Source organism: Pteropus vampyrus, unplaced genomic scaffold, assembly GCF_000151845.1.
Source record: "Pteropus vampyrus isolate Shadow unplaced genomic scaffold, Pvam_2.0 Scaffold17, whole genome shotgun sequence".
Lineage (NCBI taxonomy): Eukaryota > Metazoa > Chordata > Mammalia > Chiroptera > Pteropodidae > Pteropus > Pteropus vampyrus.
In genome coordinates this window covers 2,551,025-2,576,197 of record NW_011888798.1, presented here as the reverse complement: position 1 = coordinate 2,576,197, position 25,173 = coordinate 2,551,025, and the positions used below count along the sequence as shown (strand labels likewise).

The 25,173-nt window shown below is 34.7% G+C and overlaps 1 protein-coding gene across 1 annotated transcript in view; it reads left to right on the top strand.

Annotated features, from left to right (window-relative positions):
• ARHGAP15 (Rho GTPase activating protein 15) overlaps positions 1 to 25,173 on the top strand; it is a 592,609-nt gene that overhangs the window by 456,208 nt on the left and 111,228 nt on the right. Inside the window, exon 13 of the mRNA XM_011354472.2 lies at positions 12,424 to 12,558. Coding sequence (XP_011352774.1) covers positions 12,424 to 12,558 — 135 coding nt within the window. The remainder of the gene's footprint in view (positions 1 to 12,423; positions 12,559 to 25,173) is intronic.

Sequence of the window (25,173 nt, the reverse complement as noted above, 5' to 3'; positions counted from 1 at the left end):
TAATCTTATTGGTAAGTAAAAAAAGCAAATCCCGTGGTTGATGGTAGATATGACCTGTTAGCAATAGTTATATTTTTATACTTTCTTTTCTTACAATCAGCGTGTGGAGACCAGCATAATCCAATTAACTATAATTCCCTTTTGTGGAGTCCTTAAAGTAGTGCGTGATACTGAAACATCATTGAAGTCTTATCTCTGGTCAGATAATCCAAATGGATTCTCATTTTCCAACTACCAGCAGGTCTTTATAAACTTCTGGAAAATAGAATATTTTGACTTCCCTGAACTTACGATAAATGTGATACACAATAATTGGTCTCTGAACTTTAATCCTTTGTACATGCCTAACCATCAGTTTTCTAGACTTACTTCTCTGCTAGGTAATAGTTTCATGAATACACCTGAGTGTCTCTCTCTTATTTCCTGACCTCCTTTAAAAATTATTTCTTTCATAGTGAATACATATTTTAACACAACAGTCTCTCAGCTGAGCAATTTGCTCATGGTGTCTCTTGGACACACTGCCTCTCATGCATATACTCACTCTGACCCAACCTATTCGCTCCTGCCAGAGCACCTTTCTGGAAGGTTACTGTTTTGTTATAGTCATCCAGCCTATTTCAGTTGTCGGGTCCTTTGTGCTCTGGCCTATGCCTTCCTTTCCATCCTCAATACTCTGAGATATGGTACCTATAGTTTTGTGCTCTCGAGCAACTCTTGGTTCCACAAATGCATCATGTTCTTCAGTCTTTGGCATGGCTGTTACTTCTACTGTTCTTTATAGATCTCTTCCCTTCTTCTTCCCCATCCCCCACCATCGTCCCCATGGCTGCTCATAAATTAATATAATTGTTATGTGACACTTCATGTGGGAAGGCTCCTTTGACCATTATCCAAAGTTACATATCAATCTTCTATGTTGCCATAACTATGTCCACAAAGTTATATAGTAATGTATACCATGATGTATTGTAATTTTTTTCTATTTGTTTGAATGTCTTACGTACTGAAATATCTTTGAGCTTAAAACTAGGTTTTTTAAATCTATTTTTTCACCCCAGCAGCTACAACATGCCTAGTACAAAATTTGAGTTTAATAAATATTTGGTAAATGAGTGAATGAGTGATGGAACAACCTGCTTATGTCATCAGTATTAGTTTGATTCGAACTAATTTTAAACTGATTTGAAAATATGTTTTGAAAAAGAAAGATGTACAAAGATAACACAAAAATTATGCTACATATAGCTATTGTTATCATTATTATTATTATGGTATGAAATAGCACATGTGTGTACTATAAGTGTACATATAGCTATTGTTATTGTTATACTGTGCAATAGACTCTGCAATCAAAAGAAGTCAAAATCAGAGAATCAATGAAAATATGTCCAAAAATAGTAAAACAGAGTACGTCAGGCACCAGACACTAAGTTAGTCACTGGGGATGCAAAGATTAATAAGAACAAACTTCTTTGGAGGAAGAATACAGGAGAAACTCTGGTTAAATCAGTGTAGTTACTTAAGGTGTGTCTCAGGAGAGATGGGATTATCAGGCTAAGATTAGAAACATAGTAAGCAGGATCTGAAATGAAGCCCAGTGTAGGCTAGAGTCAAGGTTCGCAGCATAGATATCTGAGTGATATCAGAAACCATAGGCAGAGACCCAGGAGTTAGTGCCACAGATTTGTTTAATGTTAGACTGGAGAGAATAAAAGCAAGTAGAAGAGTTGGTTCTTCTTCTGGTTGCAAAAGACTGTATCTCCCCATATACATCACAAGAACATGTATGATGAAGCCAGACTAAGAAAGGTTTGTATGGACCCAAACTGACTGGGCTGCTTGGAAATGCGTCTTAATACTAACAGGTCACCTGAGAACCTAGAAAATGATGTCTTCCTATCTTTCTATGAGAGAAACTGTAGAGAACTCTCAGGCTTCGGAGTTTACATAGTTATCATCATCATCATCATCATCATCATATTTAAAAAGGTACTTATTAAGCAACTAATTGAGCATGTCTCTGTATTAATGAAGCAAATACAGCACAATACTAGTAGCAATACTAAAGAGAACTTGAGAACTGTCAGGACTTCAAGAGTAATTTGTATGTCATTTCTTAGACACCTTTTTAATCCCCATTCTGTCCTTATAACTGTCTTCCCACCAATACCTCTTGTACTTAGAACAAGACACCTAAATTGTTTTAATGAATGAATATATTAGTTAATTTGATTGATATTTTATTCATTTGATTTTATGTGATTAATTGTAGTACTCAAATTAACACATAATTGTGGAATTTCATTCATTTATTTCATTATCAGCATGCTTATTCTTTATTTTTTATTTGACTTTGTTTCTATGTGGTTTCTTATTTTATCAGAAAACAGCTATTGTTATTGGGACTTATTTTCTTATTGGTCTTTATATTGTTATACATTTATTAAACATCAATCATTTACCGGTTATAATTTAAATATTCAAACATTTCACTTCATCAGAAGTTAAATCTTCCATAAGAGTCTCTCTTGTGGTTAGCAAAGACTTTGTGTCTAGTTTTAGTCCAAGTCTCTATATCTCTCCTCATTTCACTCTTTGTTGTGTATTTTTTTAACTGTACAATCAAAGGCACAATATATTATGGCTATTTGAGAAGAGTTACAGTCAGTAGTGAATATATATTCCAAATGAATCATAGTCTCTCCAAAATTGTGGCGGTAGCATAAATTGGTGCACTGTGTAGGAAATTTGGCAAGATCTATTAGTATTTTAAATATACACACAAACTTTGACCTAGAAATCCCAAGTCTTAGGAATTTCTTATGCTGATGCAGGTACATACTTATACTTAGATATAAAGGATATAAGTACAAGGTTAGTCTAACTAGCATTATGCAAAATGATCGACAATTGAATAACCAGTGTTAAGTAAATTATTATACATACATAAAATTAAATATGTAGCTGTAAAAAAGAAAAGAATGATAAAGCTCAATGCCCTGATTTTGAATAATCTCTATCATATATTGCCAAGTGAAAAGAATCAAGATACAGAACAGTGCATATATTATATCAGTTTATGAATTTAAAGAAGTGGTGGAGGGTAATATTGTTTGAGTATAAAAAATGTCTGAAAGGATCCACAGAAAATTGATAATATGTGTTTTCTCTGAGGAGGGATAGACTAGAGACTTTTGCAGTATACTCTGATAGTTTTAACTTTAAATTGTGTGAATACATTATCTATTTCAAAATCAAATAAATAAAAGTTTTAAAATAACTATAAGCAACATACTTTTCATATTAAACAATTATAAGTTTTCAAGTATCATGTCATCAAGTGTTTTGACAGTTTTGATCAACTAGTTTTTATAGCTCCTGTGTAATAAAAACAATCCACATTGTGAATTATTTGTATGAATTATGGTTCTCCAAAGTTACTGTAGAAAGGGACACAGAGTGATTTTATTCTTCAGAACCTTGAAAGTTGGAAGCCCTTGGAGTCAGATAGGCAGGCTCCTTTTTTAGGTTAAAAAAAAAACTATAGAACTTTTCATTCACACACACACACACACACAAAATAACCAGTTATTGATAACAGATTCATTAAAGAATCTATATCACTATCCTGAACTTGGAATATTGTATAAAAAGATGCAGAATTGAGAAGATAGTGTTATTCTGTTGTTTCTCAAAGAAACGAATGTATAGAGATCTAGCTATCCTATCTAACTTTATGCAAGCAGTTGTAAAATTTGTAAACATCCCAACTCTTATTATAGGTACCTTTATAGAGCTCTGGCTATTCTTGTAATGCAAAGTAGAAAATTTACTTAACTACTCCCATAAACCAATTAATCAAGATAACTTAGGTAAAATAAAATTATCCTCAATAATTGCTAGAAATCTTCTCTTCATTTTGGTTATACTTAATGGACAACAAAGATGTCATATTTAGGAAGAAAATGGTTTCAACAAATGAGAGTAGCACTGTCTTAATCTACCAATTTTATTTACCTTTTATTTTTTATTTCCTGCTAGAATATTTCCAGACAGAAGATTTCTAAACTAGCAAAAAGCCCAGTCCTTCTCCTGCTAAATGATACTATCTCTAACCCCACATACACCAACATTGTAGTGAAGGGAATAATGGAAGCCAGAAATTACATTAGAGTCTGGAAACATTTTGCCAAAGTCTGGCTGACAAAGAAGACAATGTCCAAATAAATTTTTAATAATATTGTAATAAGCCTGTATTATATCTTTTAAATATATTACTTTACTTTATTCTTCTACAAAATTAGGAGAGATAACAGTTCTCAGTAGACAAGTGAGGAAACTAGCACATGAAGTAACATCTATATATGTGCCTATGCCTACAATAGACATTTTATTTGTATATGGGCATTTATAGGGCTTAGTTATAATTATTTCCTAGATATCATTATGAGATATGTTTTGATCTGAACTTCTGCTTGATATTTATAAATATCATATAACTTAAAGGGAACAAATAGCAATAGTGTTGAAATTTAGAGCCAATAAGAAGGAAACTTTCAAAAATGACTTTGTTGAAATTTAATCCTACGGATTCTCTACCCTTTGGAGTATGTAATGTATGAAATCATCCATGAATTCAAGAAAATTCAGAATCTGTTTGGAGAAGACGGTCAGATAAAATGAACCATTGTGTATACTGTCTGCAGAGTACAAAAAGCCTTTCACTAAATGAAAATAAGAGCAGTGTTGGAAGCTCTGAGTATGAAAAGAATTAAAGAAATATATATGGTACCATGACTTTTTAAAAAATTTATGATTCCAACAAATGAAGTAACTTCATTTTTGTTGTGGTGTTGTAGTGGTAGTTGTTAGAATCTGAACAGGGCTACCTCTCCTCAGATGCCTAGACAAAAAGAAAAAAAAATTAGAAGCCTAGAGAGAAGCATAACGTCAATAACATCATTTTATAAGGTGGCATTATACATGGAGTTATGATCATGGGAAGATGTTTTATGTTATGCCATTAAAAATTAAAAATGTGCAAAGCAATGACACATTTGTTATACTTTCCATCTGTGGTGCTTGCTTCACAAATTTCAGTTGTACCTATTTATTATGTCATTATTTACATTCAAATGAAAGCTGAAAAAAAATAAAAATAAGACATTCTCATTCCCAATTAGGTTCTGTACTGAATATAGTAGAAGGCTGTTCCATCTCCTTCAAAGAGAATAACTAAAGATATTTCATATCAACTTCGACATTATTTTCATGCCTTGCCTTTGTAAGTAATTTCCAACAAAATATACACAACATGAAGTATTGAGAAAGCATGCCAACATGACACGCCAAAATATCCCATTGGGTACTAAAAAATAAAAGCTTTTCTTAAAGAAAATTTTAGCTGCTTAGAGGGTTTCTGGTAATTTGCTTGGTTCCTCCCTCTTTCTTACCTCAAGAAGGTCGCACAAAATGATGTCGTGGAACAGGTGGCAAAACCGCCCATTGTGTACACAGGTCCAACCATCTCCTCTTATAGTAAATAACCATTTTTCAATGTAAGCCTCCTAATAGCTTCCTGGAGGTTACTGTGATGAGTTGTAAGGAATAAATCTCTTTGGAATGCAGTTTCATATTTAAAACCACTTTTTTTTTTATTGTTTGATAGATACCATGGCCATAGAGAGTTGATTTGGCTGACACTAAATTTGTCCTGAGAACATTTTAAAAGTTCCTTAGTATTTTGTGCTCAGGCTGTGGCAGCAATGAAATTATTTGTACTCTAGAAGTAGTGGCTGGAAAAAAGAATGAGTAAAAAAATTACAATTATAATTTTTTTTTGTCTAGAGGTCATGCTAGAAAGTATCCTGCATATTTATAAAGCAAATCATTTTAAATATTTAGGTTGAGCCTGAATAGGCAGGCAATTTTTTTGACTAATTTCAGCTTCAAACCCTTTCTCTGAATCTAGAAATTATTTTTATTCTACTGGAATTACCTGACTATCTCTGTTGTCTACCATATTTCATAAATGTGGCATAGCCCATGTATTGAAGAAATGTTTAGATATGATCCGGGAACATGACATCTTTCTCTGCAAAACCTTTGGATATTGTATTCATTTTCTAGAGATACCATAACAAAATACCACAGATTAAGGGTATTAAGCAACAAAAATTTATTTCCTCACAGTTCTGGAGGCTAGAAGTCCAGGATTAAAGTGTTGGCAAAATTACTCTACTCTAAGGCCTCTCTCTGTGGCTTGTAAATGGCCATCTTCTTTCCGTGTCATCGCATGGTTTTCCCTCTATACATATCTGTGTCCTAATCTCCTCTTCTTATAAGGATGCCAGTTACATTGGATTAAGACCCATTCATATGACCTCGTTTTACCTAAATTACCTCTTTAAAGGTCCTATCTTCAAATACAGTCACAGACTGAGATACTGGGGGTTAGAAGTTCAACATATGAATGGGAGTATGGGGGACAATTCAGCCCATTACAGACTTACTGCACATTTTGAGGAGGATGTTCTTTGAGTTTATTGAGTTTGTTCTTGTTTGTCCTCAAGGTCAGTAGAGTGTTACTCTATGGGACAAAATAAGAAGTAAAATGTCTAGAATTTATATTCATTTGTGTCATATTTCTGAGCACCTGTTGAAGTCCTCTCCTTTGAGGAATATAAAGCAGCCTCAACAGCTGTAGCTTTGAAAAGCACATACTACAGTCCCTTATATGTAGTCTCCAATGTATGTTTGTTTAATAAAAATTAAGTGAACAAACAAATTAACTGCTTGAATGGTTGGTCTAGTTTCCTAAGAATGTCCTCAGTAGAGTCTCATGTTATACCCAAAATGTTGTAGGAAGCAGCTTTAGCAAGTGCAGCATGAAAAGATGCTGCTTTAGGCACAGGGTTTTACATCATTGAGTTTGAGAATGTGGAACCTCTCTAATCCAGCAGAAATCAACTGTCACTTTAAGGAGCCAACACAACAAGATAGGTTGAGCTGGTCGAACGATTCAGTGAACTTCCTTTTGATCCACTCTTTTAAACACTAAACTAAAAATCAGCTATAACCTTCTAGATAAACAGTGTGTTTTATCTACTTTAATATCTAATCTTCCAGTTTGATTTTATGGCCAAACATAGTATTATTTTTCAGATCTATAGTCTCTCTGGCATCTCTTTCATTCATGATGTGACTTTCATGTACCCAGCAGGCCTTTCAGATAAGGTTTCCAAATGGTCATCTGCACTGGAAGCCGATACCACATTCTTTATGGGAGTTTCACAATTTAATAGGTTCTTGTCACTATATTAATAAAACCAGAGCTATTCTCTCCATATACTGGGAAAGTTAGGGTGTCTTTTCTTTTTTTTTTTATTACAACAGTGAAATAAAAGTTGGAAAGAGGCTTTAAAAGTGCCATGGACAAATTACATGTTAAAAATGCACTTGTTTTTCAATACACAAAAAAGTACCTCTTTACTCTTATGACACTATTCTATTCTGGATAGTTCAAGTTATCTGCAGCCACATTTCAACCAACACTGGGTTCATACAGTGATCTTAGTTAAAATCAGACCTGATATTGCAACTTCTGGTTATACCAACCTATAGAGTAATACATAAGAAGAATATAAGGAGAAAGTGGTGATTTAATTTTTTTATTTTTTTATTTTTTGGTTGTTACACTAGGAAGAAAGTGCTACTGGAATCTAGTGAGTAGAGGCCAGGGACAATGCTAAACCTCCTGCAATGAAAAGGGGAGCACCCCCACAACAAAGACTGTGTTAGTGATATTTAAATGTGCCTTTTTCCTTGGAAATTACCATGATCTACTGTGGCTATCACAGGTCCATCTCTTAGTTCTCCTTTTTAAGAAAGATTGTTCCTAATATCTATTGTTAAATTTGTTATTTTATATATAATTGATTTCAGCGTGATGTAGATAAGTTTTTACTGATAAACAAACAAACAAACAAACAAACAAACAAAGACCCTCCCAAAAAAAGGCATTTCAGGATGGTCTTGTTAAGATATAGCATTTAGACATATTTTTTGTAATCTCATATGAGTAATTCCATAAAAATCACACAGTATTTGGATTCTGGAGCTTAACCTATCTTTAATTCTTCTTAAATGCTTTAAACCAAAAGCCATGATCAAAATGAATTTGAGATAGCCTAATTAGAAATCCAGGAGAAACCAGCACAGATTATCAGAGTATCTTGTGAGATATCTTGATTCAATCAGAGTTATTCTCAGTATTGGCCTCAAGCGTGTGAACTTCTCGTTGATCTCATAAGACAAATTGCATCACACTGAGGTAAATCCTCTAAAACAAGGATGGTTTATGATATTTGCTCGATATTTCCATTGCCTTAATACCTTATGTAGTTTGCCTTTTTTGCCTTTATTCACCTTCCCCATCATAGTGGCATCTTGGATATGTCTGTTTCCTAGTGCTTTCCAATTTTTTTTAGATATGTTTTCTCATTTGATATCGACAACTATCCTTCTATCTTCATTTCACAAATAAACATATATACAATGAATTAGTGGTAAATCCATTGGTATTTTGTATAATCTCTCCCACTCTATCATATTTCCTCTCTACTCCGTCACACATTACAATTCGCACCATCTTCTGCCCTTTTCCTGACACAATTTCTTTTTATTGGCAATTTGTTTTATATCTGTTTATATAAGAATCTCTTCCTTCTATAAATGAGTAATTACAAAAGATCAGAGTCAGTTTGCACGTAAAAATAGAGCCTCGATTAAGACATTTAGGAATAAAATGTAAAAGTCACTATCTTTGAAAAAATAAGTGAATCTACTATCACTTTTAATTATTATTTATTTGCCTTTTTGCTTTCAGCTTCTGCCACCCAAGATTAAGTCTGAACATAGTGGTTTTTGGGTAGGGCTTACTGGCTCCTTATCCTGGATTCATCACTTGTCAGACGTGGAAAAGCTACTTAACCTATCTGTGCATGTTCCCTATCTATGAAATGGAAATGATAATAACAATATCATGGATCTCATTTTCTTATTGAAAAAAATTACATTAGACAATGAATGTAAAGTTCATAGCATAGTTCCTAGTCCAATATAAGCACTAAGTAATTATTGATTATTGTTTTTGTTGCAAAGCACCCTGAAATGTGGTCGTGTGAATTTTGTTCTGTATAAGGTTTTGATTTCGTCAATAATAATTACCAACTCGAGGTCATATTAAAGAAATTTCAGTATGTGTGTACCTAGTTTTCTAGTTCTCTGCCTACCTAAGGTAAACTTCATAAATCGATATTTATTGCGTAACTACTTCTAAGAATCTTTGAGCTTCATTGTAGTGGTTCTCAACCGGAGATAACTTTGTACCACCGAGAATATTGGCAATATCTGGAGAGATATTTTTCATCATTACCCCTGGGAAATGCTACTAACATTGAGCAGGTTGAGGCCGGAAATGCTACTAAACATCCAAGAATGTATAGGACGACTCCCACAACAAATAATTATTCAGCCCCACGTGTCAATAGTGCATCACTGTTGAGAAAATTTACTCTACTGGAAAAGGAAGAAGCATGAGACTTTCATCACTATTTACACTTTAGTTAAAAAATAATATACATGTGTTTCTAATACCTGTTAACACCGAGATAGAGTTATGATCATTTCATCTTGAGAACTGCTAGATTCATGAGAAGGTGTATAAATATGGACATAACTGTATATTTAGATAAATCACAGTGGTCTTGATTGAAAAATATACCTTAAAGCCCTCTGGTTTACCAGGAATCTTAACTTTGGTTGCTTATGAAAAAAATTAGTATAAAAATTAGATATTGTATTTCAAAAGACTATTTCCAACTACTTTCCATATTATTTCTTTAAGCTACTTGTTGGAGGGTTGCAATTTGTTTTCATTAAATGAAGACTGTAGATACCTATAGTAGGAATGCAGGTTTAAGTAACACAAGTCGATATTGATATTACATGGCATTTCAAGAGATCAAACGGTATTTACTGATCGGTAAATTTTTATGTATATTAAAATATTTCATTTTCAAAATCATTTAAATTAACATGCTTATGTGGAGGTAGCTAATTTGGCATTTGCCTTTGGTTATGCAATTGTTTGTTCCTGTTTTCTTGCTCGAGATAAAATCATTGTTTTACCTGAACAATTCCCTTTAACAGTTTCAAACCTATGTATCAGAATGGCATTTATAATGGAATTTTCTAATAAAATTTTGGTAGAGATATTTGTGTGTATGAGCACATGTGTGTGTGTGTGTGTTTGTGTGTGTGTTTAGGTTTCCACTTAAAGTTCAGTGCCAAAGCTACAGTACTTATGCATTTTCTAAATGTGTTTTAAGCAATAAGTTGTACAACATTTTTAGAACATGTGTTAAGCTATTTCTCTAAGAATGAAGCTCTTAACAAAACATAAGCACTCTGCATGAGATCTTAGCAGCAAAGTGCTTAAAAGATAAAGTAAGAATTGGTACCATGGGAAGAACACCAGCTGTAGAGCGCACAGGTCCATTATGAGAAGTATGGTAGTGGGTAGGGAGAAAATGATTTAATCAGGAGTAAAACCAATTTTATTATAAGGGCACGCAGGGGGTGTGGCACCATAGTGAGAGGGACATTTCAAAATATCTGACAGATTTCAACAATGTGAAAACCCCGTTCTTTAAAGTGACAGTAAACCCCATCAGGTCTCCCTTTTTGATGCTATTGTTAACAGTTGACTGTTTAAAGCTGGCCTGCTAAGATGCTGTCTTGCTATTTCAATAGTGTGTAACCAAATAAAAGACTAATTGTTGAAATACAATCAATCAAAAATGATTGCAGGGCAGAAAGAAGGTCTCCTCTGCCGATTTTGTTGTAGATCATATTATTGTGTTATTATTGAGGTAGGAATGAAGACTGAAAAGGAAGAAAAAAATAGCCCATTTGAAATACGCAGATCCACCTTCATTCCTTCTCATCGCAGACATCTTATTGAGCAGGAACGTCACTTAATAGCCCTGGAAATAATCTTCCATTTAGAAAAAAAAGATCTGATAAAGATTTCAGCTAATATTTTTAAAAGGACAGGAACACTGTTAGCAAAACAGCCCATGCAGAGATTCCCTACAGTGACAACTCTCAGCTTTTCTTACATTTTTCGTGCAAATTCTCTTCTGCATTAGTAAAACTGACACCAAGGGAGCATGTGAATGTGAGACCAATACATTGATTGATAAAGAAATAAAATTCTGGTTGACCAAATACCAGTAAAGTTCTTGCCAGTATATTTGGCTGTTCAGTTAACCCTCAGGTTTTCTAAAATGATTAGATTTAGTTTTCATTAAGCTCAGCCTCCAAGAGCTTTTCCAGGTTGCATGTTAAAAAAACAAATACTATATGCATCAGCAGCAATGCTTTTGTGTCTTATGTCCTTCCAGTTGTATAGAAAGATGTCACTTTCACCTCTATTATATCCACTTCTTGAGTGAAAATAATTCCAGGCTTTCAGATTGAGAGTGAAAGGAAAAAAATAATAATTGCCCAGAATCTCTTTATTCTAAAAACTTTATTTTGGCATTTATTTTCTTTAATATTTAAATGTCTCAACTCACTCAAGCTTCCCAAGCAAGCATTTCCATTGTTTCTAAGAGGAGTTGGTAAGCACTTGTGGTTTGTCTTTAGTGTGTTATCATTTTTGACAGCTTTGCATAGCCTACATAGGCCAACAGGGGTCTGTCTAATATTGTTGCTGGGCACATTTTCCTCACTGAGATGAAAACTTAAAAAATGATATTTTTGAAGCAGTAAGAAGGAATTAATATCTTTTCTCACTCAGTATTCTATTCCTTGCTGACTTTATATTCAGCAAAAAAAAAAAAAAAAAGGAAAAAAGTGTTACCCATTATTCCCTTGTACATAGCAAGGCTAACACATGTAAAGCAATAACTCATTTTCTATTGCCATGTTTAGCATATGTCTCCTGTTGGCTCAGCAAAGACTTTAGGCCGGTCCCTTGAGCCGGCCATCATTGGCAACTCTTAGCCCCTCGGCCTCAAAACCAAATAGCTTTGAATCACGTTGAGCTGTGATGCTAATTTTCATACTGATGCATTATGGGAATAAATGTATCTGACATACTGTGTCAATGGCACTGTCTCTTTGTGTCTCTTGTTTTTTTGTTAGCTGCATTCCTACAGATGGTATTCCATTGAAAATGTTCCCTTCCTACGGAAAAAAAAAAGGGGGGGAAAAATGCACAGCACCAAACCTCTAGGTGCAGAAGGCTGTTAACGGTTGCTGATGATAGTAGGCAAACATTAACATAATAATTAGTGTCTTGTAATTGTTTCATTAAAACCAGTTGTTCCATTTCTCCTCGTGTTTTCCCAGAAGAGAAGCTGAATTTGGACGACAGCCAGTGGGAGGACATCCACGTTGTCACCGGAGCACTGAAGATGTTTTTCCGGGAGCTGCCTGAGCCGCTCTTCCCTTACAGCTTCTTTGAGCGGTTTGTGGAAGCGATCAGTAAGTACCTCACACACAAAAGCGGTTGGTGGAATAAACTGGCAGTGTGGAACTATTAAGTAAATAATATGAATGATGATAATAGCAATCATGGAGCTAATAATGACCCAATACTCCTTTCATTTTAGTGTTTGTATTTTTGAAGGCTTATTTTTATTTCTAGCCCTGTAATACTATGAAGATTTTTTTCTTTTTTCTTAATTAAGAAAAAATAAAATATATAAAGCATTCTATTTAGGCTGGCCAGTTTTCAATCAAGCATCCTCAAATGACAATAGCTTCTCATGGAATCTGTTTTAAAGGAGTCACCTTTGGCACCCCTAGTCCCTACCTTTATGCTTCAGAGCTGCAATGAGTTTACTGAGTACAGAGGGATCTTTATTAAGAACTTGAGTGAATTAAATACTACGTTTCACTATAAGGATGTTAAACCATCAACTGAAGCGTCATCTTCTCTTGGCTCGCTCACTCTTCACCCACCAAAAATAGTCAATATTTGGCTACAATTTGCTTATGAGCAGTGTGAGTATTAAATTAGGTAATGGCACATGTCTTTTGTTAAACTGGGGACTTATGGGAAGTTGAGTTATATCACTTACTAGCCAATAGTCATTGTACACTCAGTGAAGCTTCCATTTCTATTATTTTCTCAACCATAACACACACACATGCACACTTAAGTAAAAATGAATGAATGAAAAATTTTCCAAATGCAAGGAAGCTTCTGCTTTTGATTCTTGGAGAAGCAACTACTAGTTCATCTCTAAATTTAATAGCTTAGGGTATACTTATGATAATTGTGACAGCTTGGAAAAAGTTATCTTGGCAAGTAAACTGATTTAAGGAAGAATAAGAAAGAAGACAGGTAAAATTAAAATGCTTGCAAGCCCGGCAGGAGCTTAATTAAAGTCCAAACAAGAAAAATCTCCAAGAAAAAATGCTCTACTAAGGAGGTCTGACCTTGGCTGGCTGTGTATGCCATGTTCCCATTAGTGGAAGTGGGGATTTGGGGAGCTCATGTTGGAGAACAGCCCCTCAATATGCCCTTTATTCTGTTTTTACTTCACAAAAGTCTTCATATTTGTTTAAAGCTCTGGAAATTGATATCAAGAAGAATAAAGCAGATTTTTTTCTCCCAAGATCTTTTTCTTACTGCCTTCTCACAATTTTAGATAGTGTTGTTGTTGCTATTGTTGTTGTTGTTGAATATAGTAGCAGTGGGTTTTGAGGTAAGGATGAAGCTCTTATCCCCTGGCATAACATTTCATTTCATGAGCCCACTGTTTCTCAAGAAAAAATAATATTTTATAGTTCCCAGGCTCTCTTGCCTTCTTTTTTGAAGGAAGAATAAAGAATAAAATTAACAAGCGTGCATTTCCATAACAGCTTATTCTGATACTCTGTCTTGGAACACACAACATGAAAGATCACTCACAATTATAGGAGAGTGTTCTGGTAGGAAATTGGGAAACTTGCATTTGGCTACTTATCTCTGATTATGTACATTTAAAGAAGTCATACAGATTTCACATCATGGTCTCCATACTTTTAAGTGAATATCATCTAATTTGAAACATATGAGTACATGTGCTGATTTGAGGACTGTGATATAATATACCCATTATTTAAGCTTCCCTTAGTTCTCCTGATTCTAAAGGTATTAGGCAAGCCATTCTCTTAGCTTACGAAATATGAGAAGCAGGACCTCAGAACCCAGGTGAGCATCTGTTCATTGAATTTCCATAAAGAGTAGGACTATCCCTGTACTATCCTAAGACTCAGGTCCAAACTGGACAGAATTTCAGAAATACTGAAAAAACAAAGTTGAGGTGAGAAGCTATTGCCAATACCTATAAAGTGGGTAATGGTGAGAATGAATGAGATCATGCTTAAGAAAAGTCTTTAAAAATGTAAGATACCGTATAAATGCTAACAGTGTTTCTCTAGACAAGCTTTATTTGAGAAAGCAGTCTAGAAGTGAAGAGATGGGAGAGTTTTCCTTCATTGTCCAAGCAAGGAGTATCAATCTCAGCGACTTTGCCTTACCTAACTCAGGATAGTACTTATCACTTACTAATATGTAAAGTGGAGGGACTAACTAACAAGATAATATGTGTGAGAAACATGTTATGATGCTGAACAGAGGCATATGCTTGCTAACCCATGTATTTCTGGCTTAACCTTGAAGTTAGTTCCAGTATTCTAAACTTAGCTCTGGGTTGCAGTTTATATTTAAATATCCTTAAGAAATGGGAGAATGGCCACCTAGTTCCTTGGGAACGGTAAAATCACACCAGAGGAGCTACTTTTACCTCTCATCGTGCACCAACTGAGTAAAAAAAAACATACTTTCAAAACTTAAATATGAAGACATTAATATCCAGCCCTAGAGGGATGCTGAGCATTATTGTAGTTCTCACTGTCTCTTGTAAAATCTGTACCGTGAGATGCTCAGCAGATCTGTCCACAAGTTCCTGGCTTTTTATAAAAGGAATAAACTAGGAATCAGCCAGGTAAAGTAAATTCCAAGGGAGAAAATCATATACGTTGGCTCTGGGCTTCTTTGGCCATTTTCATTCCTTACTTCCATGCTCTGTACCTTCAGAAGCTTGACCCTAACCAGCTACATTTCACAGATGCTCTTGCGGGCTGTCTTCCTGCTGCTGCAGCCAATGGAAGCCACCAGTCGTAGATATCAGGGGCAAGGGAAAAGAAAAGGCCAGCTAAATTATTCATTTATCCTTCACCCACTCTCCCTTGCCCACCTCTCTGCCTCAGGTAGCTTCTCTACCTGAGGATCTGTCTCCTCCATGGCTTCAGCTTGGGCTGGAGAGGCCCACTCTTGTTCCAGTTTCCATCTTATAATGTGGATCCTCCTCTTTTCTGCCCCTCCATCCTGGGAGTGGCTTCCTGCAATGGCTAGTTTCTTGGTTACTTCTCTCTTTCTTATTTGACTCCTAGCTTCTTCATTACATGGGTAACCAGTTCCTTGCATCAAAATGATTTACTCCATTGGTATAAAGTGGTTTCTGTTCTTCGGTTTAAATATTAGCAGAACACCATGCCAGTCAATGTCACAGTTCATATAGCTATAACATTATTTCCTTTTCTTCTGTCACTATACCCAAGCCCAGTTTGTGAAGGTTTAATATTTTTATTTGGTCCCAAATTGAGAGCTGTTATCCTTTTATGACAGAGTTAAAAGTGATTAGACCAAAAGAATTTTACATCCAACTAGAATGCTTTACTTCTGAGAAAGAAATTTTATTTTACAGACAAGCAATTAATGACTACTTGTGCTATTTGAATTACTGTTAATTTTCATTACATGTTTGAAAGTCATCATTACATATTCCAAGAAAAGAAAACAGAAGGCATTTACTTTTTAAAATAGTTTCTTTTTGGACCAAAATCAAACATTAATATGATAAGAACCTGCAATTGCCATAGTGATCCCCTGTCTGATAACATCCATTGGGGTAACAAAAACACTAGAGATTGTTTTATATTACAGAATCCAAGTACTGCAGTTATTGATCTGAAAGTCTATACTTCAGGTCAATGCAACTGGGTCACCTACAGGTTTTTTCGTGGGGATTTAACCCACTGACTGCAATGACTAATTTCCTGGAAATGACTTGTGCTGAAGGCATTATTAATACTGTAAATGTGAATTTGGTACAAAAACACAGCTATAGAGTTTTATGATAGGTGATGCAATCTGCGGCTAAAGGCCTGCAAGGGTCTGGACAAATCCTAGGAAATGTATCAAGTTTACCTCTATTCCATATGTTTTTATTTTGTTTTGTTTGTTTGTTTGTTTGTTTGTTTTTATTCTGGTAACTCTATAGATCAAAAGAAGAGAGACAAAAAGCAGTGTCTTTCCTATTTTAATATCTATATTTTTTCAAAATTACTGAGAAATGGAGAGAGTAGAAAAACTCATTACATTTTTTATAACTATTTCTTTTTGTTCTGAGAATAACAGCAGGAGATATTGGAAAATTGAAGAAATTATGTGGACAATAATTTCTAGCTCATAAAGTTGCTGTAAGAATTAAATAAGGTTAATATTTTCCTTACTCTATTTTAGATGCTCAATAAATGATTTGAAAGAAATTCAGTTTTCAGAGGAGTAAAACAAGTCACAAAATATTTCCCAAGTTCACATGGCTCAAAAGGTTTAACTTAGCATTCACTTTCAGACTCTAAAATATAAATACTTTCCATCATCCTACATTGCCTTTCTGAGAATGTTTATCTAAAAGAATTCTGGCTCAAAGAATAACTAACTAGCTGTTGACAAAAATCTGGCTGTTGCATTACCCTATATAAGTCTTATACATCCTATATCATTCTATATAAGACCATGACTATTACTATCTTTTTTAAACCAATGTTAGAATTAATTAAATGATTAGAAAATTTAGTTTGGGGGTTTTAGATTAGAAATAAGGTAGAGCTTTCCAAAATGAGCAATGTTTCAATATTTACTGCTAGATACTAAAAACATCAATGCTTTAAATGTTGTCTTCTCTGAGTACATTTTAACCCTTTACTATATTATTTTTGTAATCCATTGCTCACCCATACCCTTTTGAAATTCATTTAGATATACATGTTATTTTACTATTTCATATGAGTAATTATTTCAAGCTTAAGTGTTATTAGTAGCCTTTTCTACATTTTTTTTATTTTAACTTAGTTAAACGTGTCAGACATGTCATATAGAAGTATAAGATAATAAATCACTATATTTTAAAACACTGATTTTTGAGTTTTCTACTGTCCAAGTGGTTTTACAAAGATTTCTTCTTTAGAGTTCACTGTCACAGTCCCCACCCTTCTCAAAGAATATTCTTCACCAGGTCAATTGGAATCTATCTCATTATACTCCAAAACTTACTTAAAACTCTTGGCCACATTTGGTTCCTGTTGTAGTTGGATCGAGATTTTCCTGTTTAGATTTTATATTGATTTTTTTCTGGACTTTGTTATTGCTTTTCTTTTTCCTTACTTTTTTCCTTTTATAATGTACTTACTCTTTTCTGACACTATTATACAGAGTCCTGTTTTCTTAGGATGCCTTGTTTCTGGAGCCTTCTATCTTTTTAATTCATACTGAATGGTCGCTTCCAGGATTGCTTTAGGATGCTTAGCCAAGGATTTCTTTCTGCTTTCTGAGTGACAGCCCTGTTTCCTAGAAGACATCTGTATTAGTTTTCTATCGCTGCCATAACAAATCACCTCAAACTAGTGGCTTAAAATATAGTGATTTATTATCTTATACTTCTATAGGAAAGACGTCTAACACTCATTTCACTGAGTTAAAGTCAAAGTATCAGAAGGACTGTATTCTTTTCTGGATACTTTAAGGGAGAAAATACTTCCTTGCCTTTTCCAGCTTCTAGAGGCTACCCACATGCCTTTGCTAGTGGTTTCCTTCTTTCACCTTCATAGGCAGCCATGTAAGGTAACATATTCTCAGGCTCTAGGAATTAAGGTAATATATTTGCAGGCTCTGGGAATTAACATATTCTCAAGCTCTGGACAAGCAGAATTATAAACTCATAAAAATGCAAATATAAATGTTGTTTATTAGTTTTCTAACTAGGTAAACCACTGAAGACTTAGAACAACCATTAAAATTTAAAGGAGTTAATGACCAATGATTGTGAAAGAAGGAAAGAGAGGGAAAGGTAGAAAGGAAAATATATTCACCTTACAATGAGAAGTTAGGACATCTTTGTGAAGCCATTTTTCTGCCTACTACATGTTTTTTCCTCTCTTAGTTTTTACAGGTAGCGCTTGCTCCACCCCCACATCAAAATACTCTTAATCCATCAATTTTCATGTGCCTTCTCTCAAATCCAAACTATCATCAGAGTTGACATGAGAGTTAACTATAGATTGATTAGTAGATGATATGGAAGTAAAGAAAAATGACATCATGCGTTTACTTACAAGATATGTTATCTATTATTTGTGATTGATACGCTTAGAGATTTGAATAAACCAAAGCTGATTTATTCAAGGACTATCCGATAATTTCATTTTGGTCAGCTTCTTTACCTCAGCTCTTTGTCACAAATAATTGATCATGTGCGCTTATATTTGTTGATTTGTTGTATTCTCAGTTTCCAAAGTTGCCTTTGATATACAAAAATGATTACTTTTCTTCCTAACATGAATAATGTTCTATATATTTCCCATTATGGGAATGTAGTCAATGCTAACTCCTCGATCAAAACAACCTTCTGATTCCAATATTAATTTCCTCGTCATCTTTTCCAGCTTCTCTTGAGTAAATATTGTATATAATTTTTGTTATATATATCATGTTTATTTTATACATGTGCATATGCATATACGTATGTATGTATATAACACTTTGATATTAGGCAAGCCAGTGATAAACTGAGACAGTAATGATATTGCATACAAATCATCAATTTAAAGGCTGTAGTCACACATACATCTGAAAAAAAAATATTTTTAATGCCCAGTGTTTGTAAGCACTGATTAATTAAGCAGTAGAACAAATTATGAGAAATAGTATCCACGAGACTGACTAAACACCATTAAAATGCAGGCTCTTAGTCATCAAAGGTAGAAGAGCATAGCCCATGCCTAGTTCTTAAATATAGCTCATACTCCTATATATCTGTCAGTCATACCATCCTCATACAAAAATGATTTAACTTAAAGACATTGCTCTATGGCAGGCAGACAGTATCTGTTGCATGTCCTAATGGTTATTTCCATGGCTATTATGCCATTTTACCTTTAATGTATACTTTCAATAAGTAGATGCGGGGGAAAGCCAGTCAACTATATTTGCAAATATTTTCTTTACTCTTGACTTTATCTTGCCCTTTGGTCAAACTATTTCTGATGCATCATCAACTCCATGATGACACACTTTGGGAGAAAAGAAACAGAGCTTGCAAGGCACTCGATTACAAACAATAGTTAAACATAAAAGCATAACAGTGACAAACTGCCTTAAAACTAGAAAAAGTAAAAAGCAGGATTTGAAGGGTCACAACAAAGAAACCAGAGATATAAAAATAATATAGTATGAAAATATCTTCTACTGCACAATTTCAAGAAAATTTGAAATTAAAATAAAGGTAGATTTTTACAAATTTTCCCTTTCTACTAAAGTTTTCACTGCAAGCTAACATTCTCACAGACTTGGCAGGTTTTTTCTTGTGGTTGCTTGTTGTGGCTGTGTGTGTGTGTGTGTGTGTGTGTGTGTGTGTGAGCAAACTAGAAATTTTATGGCTGATGCCTAGCTTGTCTCTTAACTCATTCTAATTATATTCATAATCAAATTGTAAAAAAATAGTTGACTAGAGCCAAATGGCCTGCACAGGTGTCTTTTTGTAGGAATGCTTTAGTGATAGATAGTAAACAACAGGACCTCCGTCTACTTTATTTGGCTTAACGAAAAGTCCTTTGTAAGTAAAAGCAGAAGGTGATTTGGAACTAAAATTGGGCCTTGACTCTGAAATTAATTGAGTGGTAAGACCTCAGCTCCACTGAAAATGTGGTGCTTGTCATTTTGTCTTTTCTTAAAACTTTTCTTTTACTTGCACTCCTTTCTTCCATATCCTTAAGAGGTCACTTTTCAAAGCAATAAACTTTCGAGCTGAGCAATCAGCCAATCAGCCTTCCTGAGTCAGCTTCCTGAGCATCCCTGCTCCTGTTCAAACTACATACTTTCAAGAAATATAAAACAAAATGCAGAATTTCTCCTCAATACCTCAGTGGAAAACAGTTATCTTGACCCATTCCTCTAATGGTAGATTTAAGTGACTGGTTTTTATTGCCTGTTATCAGGTTCACTACATCGATAGATTGTAATGAAACTGAGAGTTCGTTGCCTTTCATTTTACATTGAGAAGCCCGCCTCATTTCACATTCTTATGTCTGACACTGACACCACATTGTGATCACCACTGAGGGGCCTTCCAAAAATTTTCTGCCCACTCACTTCCAACTCTGACTCTGGGCACATTTCTAGAAGAATCACTTCTACTTCCCTGGTACGTTTTTTCTCTCACCCAATCCAGTGTGGGTTTGTTATATATATCATGTTTATTTTATTTGCCTACCTAGTTACAAAGGTAGGCAAATGATGCCATTTCCTTTGGCGGAAAAGGCAGCTCTTTCCGGGGTCTTCCAAGCCCTGCATGTTCTGGTGGGTCACACTTCTCTTGCCTTGCCAATCTCATTTCAAGTCCATTAGTCTCCTGACTCTTCTTTGAATACCCCAGGTACACTGCTCAATCCCTCTACCAATGCCACATCCCCAGATCGCCAGTCACATGTTAACTTCCGAGTGAGTGAGGCCTACTCTCATTCAAATTTTGGCTCCACAATAAGAACTCGCAAGACCTGGAGCAAGTTCTTAACCTCTCTCTACACCTCAATTTCCACATCTATAAAATGGACGTAAAAATAACATCTTCCCCATGAGGATTATAAAGAATTTAAAGAAATGTTAATCATGACAAAGTACTTACAGATGACCTGGCACATTGTATTCAGTAAATGTTAGCTAGTGTTTTTAAATCAGAGTACCATCAGACTATCCTCTGACCATATTCTCACATGACATTTTTTGTACATTCTCACAAGCCTTTCCACTCACCAATAAAGCTGTCCTAAGGGACACATACAGCCATCTTTATTCTGCTTTTGTATTTGTTTCTAGAATTCCAAACAGCACCAAATATGTTGTGGGTGATATACAGTATATTCTCTAGCTTCATGATCTAGGGACTCCCGATTTCTTTCTTTATCTCATGCCATTTCTCCTTTGCTCTGCCAGCCATTCCCAGGCGCAACTGCACTTGATTAATCCAAAGCCTATCACTTTATTCTAGAACATACATCTTAATCATAACCCAGAGGTTTACTATCTTCTCCAACCCGACTCTGCTTTGCTGCTATTAAATATTAGTAAGTCTGTAACATTCACAGTAACACCAGAAGAGGTAACTTAAAAGTAACACTTCTCCCAATTGGGAAATGAGCCACCTCACTGATTGTGTACTCTGTGTTTTGGCTTGTGAAGGTCACATACTTATTAGTAGGTGAGGAATTAAGGGAGTGACAGGGTAGGCAATACACCAGCCTGTGCAAATATTTGTGACACTGTAGATCTTTATCAACTAAACCTTACTGAACAAAAAGTTATTCCTCCTCATATGCACACATAGACACAGGGACACATGCACATGCATACCCAGTCATCTTCTAAACCCTAAATGTTTCATTTTTTCTCTTCAGTTCTCACAATTTATGATAGTCTAGCTTTTAAAAAGTAGACTTATTTATTTATTTACTTACTTACTTACTTACTTACTTACTTACTTACTTACTTACTTACTTATTACAATGATCGCAAGAGAACTTTCACATGAACCTCCCTGGAGCTATTTTCAAAACATGATATAGAGTGAGAACTGAACCCTTTTCCCTGATTTGATATAGAGTGAGAACTGAACCCTTTTCTCTGATTTACTCACACTCAGTCACAGCTCTCATTTGCTCAATCACCTGTCTTTACTCTAGTTCCCATCTCTCTGTCAATAAAGGAATTTTCTCTGAATAGCTGCTAGGACTATCATGGGCTCCTTGAAATGTGGTGTTTCTTCTTCTGACACACCCTTTATTGTTCTAGAGAGTTAAACTTTAGATGTAATGTGTGCTGGAGTACTATAAATTTCCTGGGAGAATACTGCTCAGGTTGGAACAGCAGAATATCCTCGCTGAGTATTGCCATGTGGTTTGGACATTGGAATTTTTCCCTAAGGATTGACTCATACATTTTCTACCTACCTTTTGGGAAACAAAAACATGGAAGATGGATACGCTTTTTAGAAAACAAGTAGCAGTGCAGGTTTTAAGAACAGAAGTGATATGCTTGGAAGAATGAAAAGAAATATATATTTTCAAATCCATAAACAATAAAAAAGGTATATTGGATAATTATGAGAGTTTCCTCCTTTCATTGATTTATTCATAGTTTTTCATTTAAATGTGCAGCGCCCCCCATTTTATTTCATGCAACACCTTTGTTTTTCAGAAAACTAAGAGTCCATGATTACTGTCTAACCAATCAGTTCTTGTCCCTTTTCTCTTTTTCTTCTCACTTTGAGCAGGTCATCTCAAGTCTATTCCTCTGCCAAGTAATGGATGGGCAGAACTAGTTAGTGCCATCCGTTGTGCTATGTGCTAGGTTGATAATGTCTTACCAACAAATAAAATCAGTGATCGTTTGAACTCCTTCTCCAAGCCTCTAACTTTAAGCACAATAGTTAGATTGTTTTTGACACATTTGTGGATTATTCTCCGAATATCTAATGGGCACCTAAGGAGGAAGTATTTATTATCTCATTGAAATATTTTTCAGAAATTTCTATTCATTTGTGCTGTTATGAAAATATTTTAGGAAAACAAAATGAATGATCTTGAGCAAACATTAGACACAGAAAAACCTCAGTAACCCCTGACTATTACAGATGCTTAAATCTGTAATGCTCAGGACTTCTGAGAGCTGGACCCCTGGATAAATATGGAGCGATGTTAGCCAAGCAAAAGATCCAGAGCTCTCTGCAAAGAGGAAAGACAGAACAGCTAGAACATAATTAGAAAAATCACATTGGTCCATGTCAGAATCCTAACAATGTCATTCTCTAACAGTCCCTTAATATTTGAAAATATTTAAAACTCCCAACAGAAGTTCCAATCCCTGTTCAATGTTCTCCTTTCCTTCTTGTTCTTTCAATTCTAACATGGAACCCCACCCTCTTGACCTCATTGAAACCTGGTTATTACCTCCCAAAGGCCCCACCTCCAAACACCATCGCACTGGGGATGAGGTCTTCAACATGTGGATTTGGGTGGGGGAGGGTGACAAACACGTTCGGTCTATAAAAGAAATCATACTTCAGCAGAGTGTTTGGGTGTACAACTTTATCGGTGCAGGATAAAGTTTCCTCCCTTATTCTGGCAATATCTCTATTTCAATACGAGTTTTAATTAGTTCTTTATTAATATTATTTAATTATATTATTGGTGTCTGAAATTGAATTTAAAGTCCCAGGTGTCATTTTTGCCCATTTCTCTCTCAGATTAAGTTTGTGAATTTTTAAACCTACACGTAGAAATGTGCATGCAACCTTGTACAACTGTGCTCTTTTCCTCATGATCTCAGGCTGTCACAACAATAACATCAGCAGGGGAGTCTGGCTCTAAGTTTTAAGTTTTGCATATTCCCAAGACTTATCTTACTTGAGTACATAACAGCTGGAACTGGGACCAAAACCCAAATTTTTAACTCTAAATCGTTCAGTCTTATAATTCAACCTTCCTCTCAGCATTATGACATTTGTAATGCGAGCAATGTGTCTTATATGCCCACATACAGGTCCTCATATGCATTTTAAGACTGGAAGGCCATTTGGAACAATGGAGCAATTAGAGATAACAATTTACAACATTTTGGGGAAAACGTTAACTATTGTGCCATTAAGAAGAATTGTAGAAAAGGACAGTCCAAATTTACAAAGCAGAATTCTTTAGACTTTTGAACAAGTTTTAGAATTAATTTGAATATAAATATTGTTAACTAATAGAGCAATGATAATATAAGCTCCATAATGATAATATGGAACTGTTTATATAATTACAGTTTAAATTTATGGTATACTTACCATATTTCTCTTGCATAAGGAGAAATGCTATGAGTACATTTTGCCATTTAAGTTAATATTTGTGACACTTTCTTTTGTGGAAGATATTATTATTCTCATTATTTCCATTTAGGAAACTCAGGCTCATAGACAGTAAATAGCATGCCTAAGGCAACCAGCTTAGAAGTTGCTAAACTGAGATTTGAACCCAGAACAGAAATATTCCAAAGCTGTTACTCTTAACCATGAAATCTGTCAGTCTTGCCTAATTTGGGCAAAGTGATAACAAATGTGTACTTAGAAATGAGATAATTAGTAGATTCAGATAAAGACTCTATGTTTTCAAGAATTACAGTTAGAGGAAACTAAATAGAACATGAATAAATTTCTCTACTCATACCCATGGTCTCAAAATCTCATTATTTAAAAAAGGCTTCTCTCTTGACTATTCAATTTAAAATGAAATCACCAAAAAATATTATTGCTTTCTGTATCCAAGGCAACATGATAGGTACTCATTCTTGTGCCTGGATCACTGGAAAACTTAAAAACAAAATTAAGTGAGCTTCAAACACACCTAGCAGATGAAGATGAAAATGCTTTAAAGTGTGTGTAGAAACAAGGCACTATGTCCTTATCATATTTTCCAACAAGTGGATTAAGAAATAAATCACAAAGTTTCTTACAACTTTCATCATACATATTATTTAATTTATTTTAAAGGTGGGACCACAGCAAAGCATTAATTTGCCCCTTATACCATGGGCTGGAAATGTATTTTTGTGGAATCTATAACATAAATTCATTATTTCAACCCATCATATTTATAATATAAAAAAAGCCCAAATGTAGTTAAAATATTGGTATTATGTCCACTCACACTCGATGGTAGTCCTCTTTTTAAAAC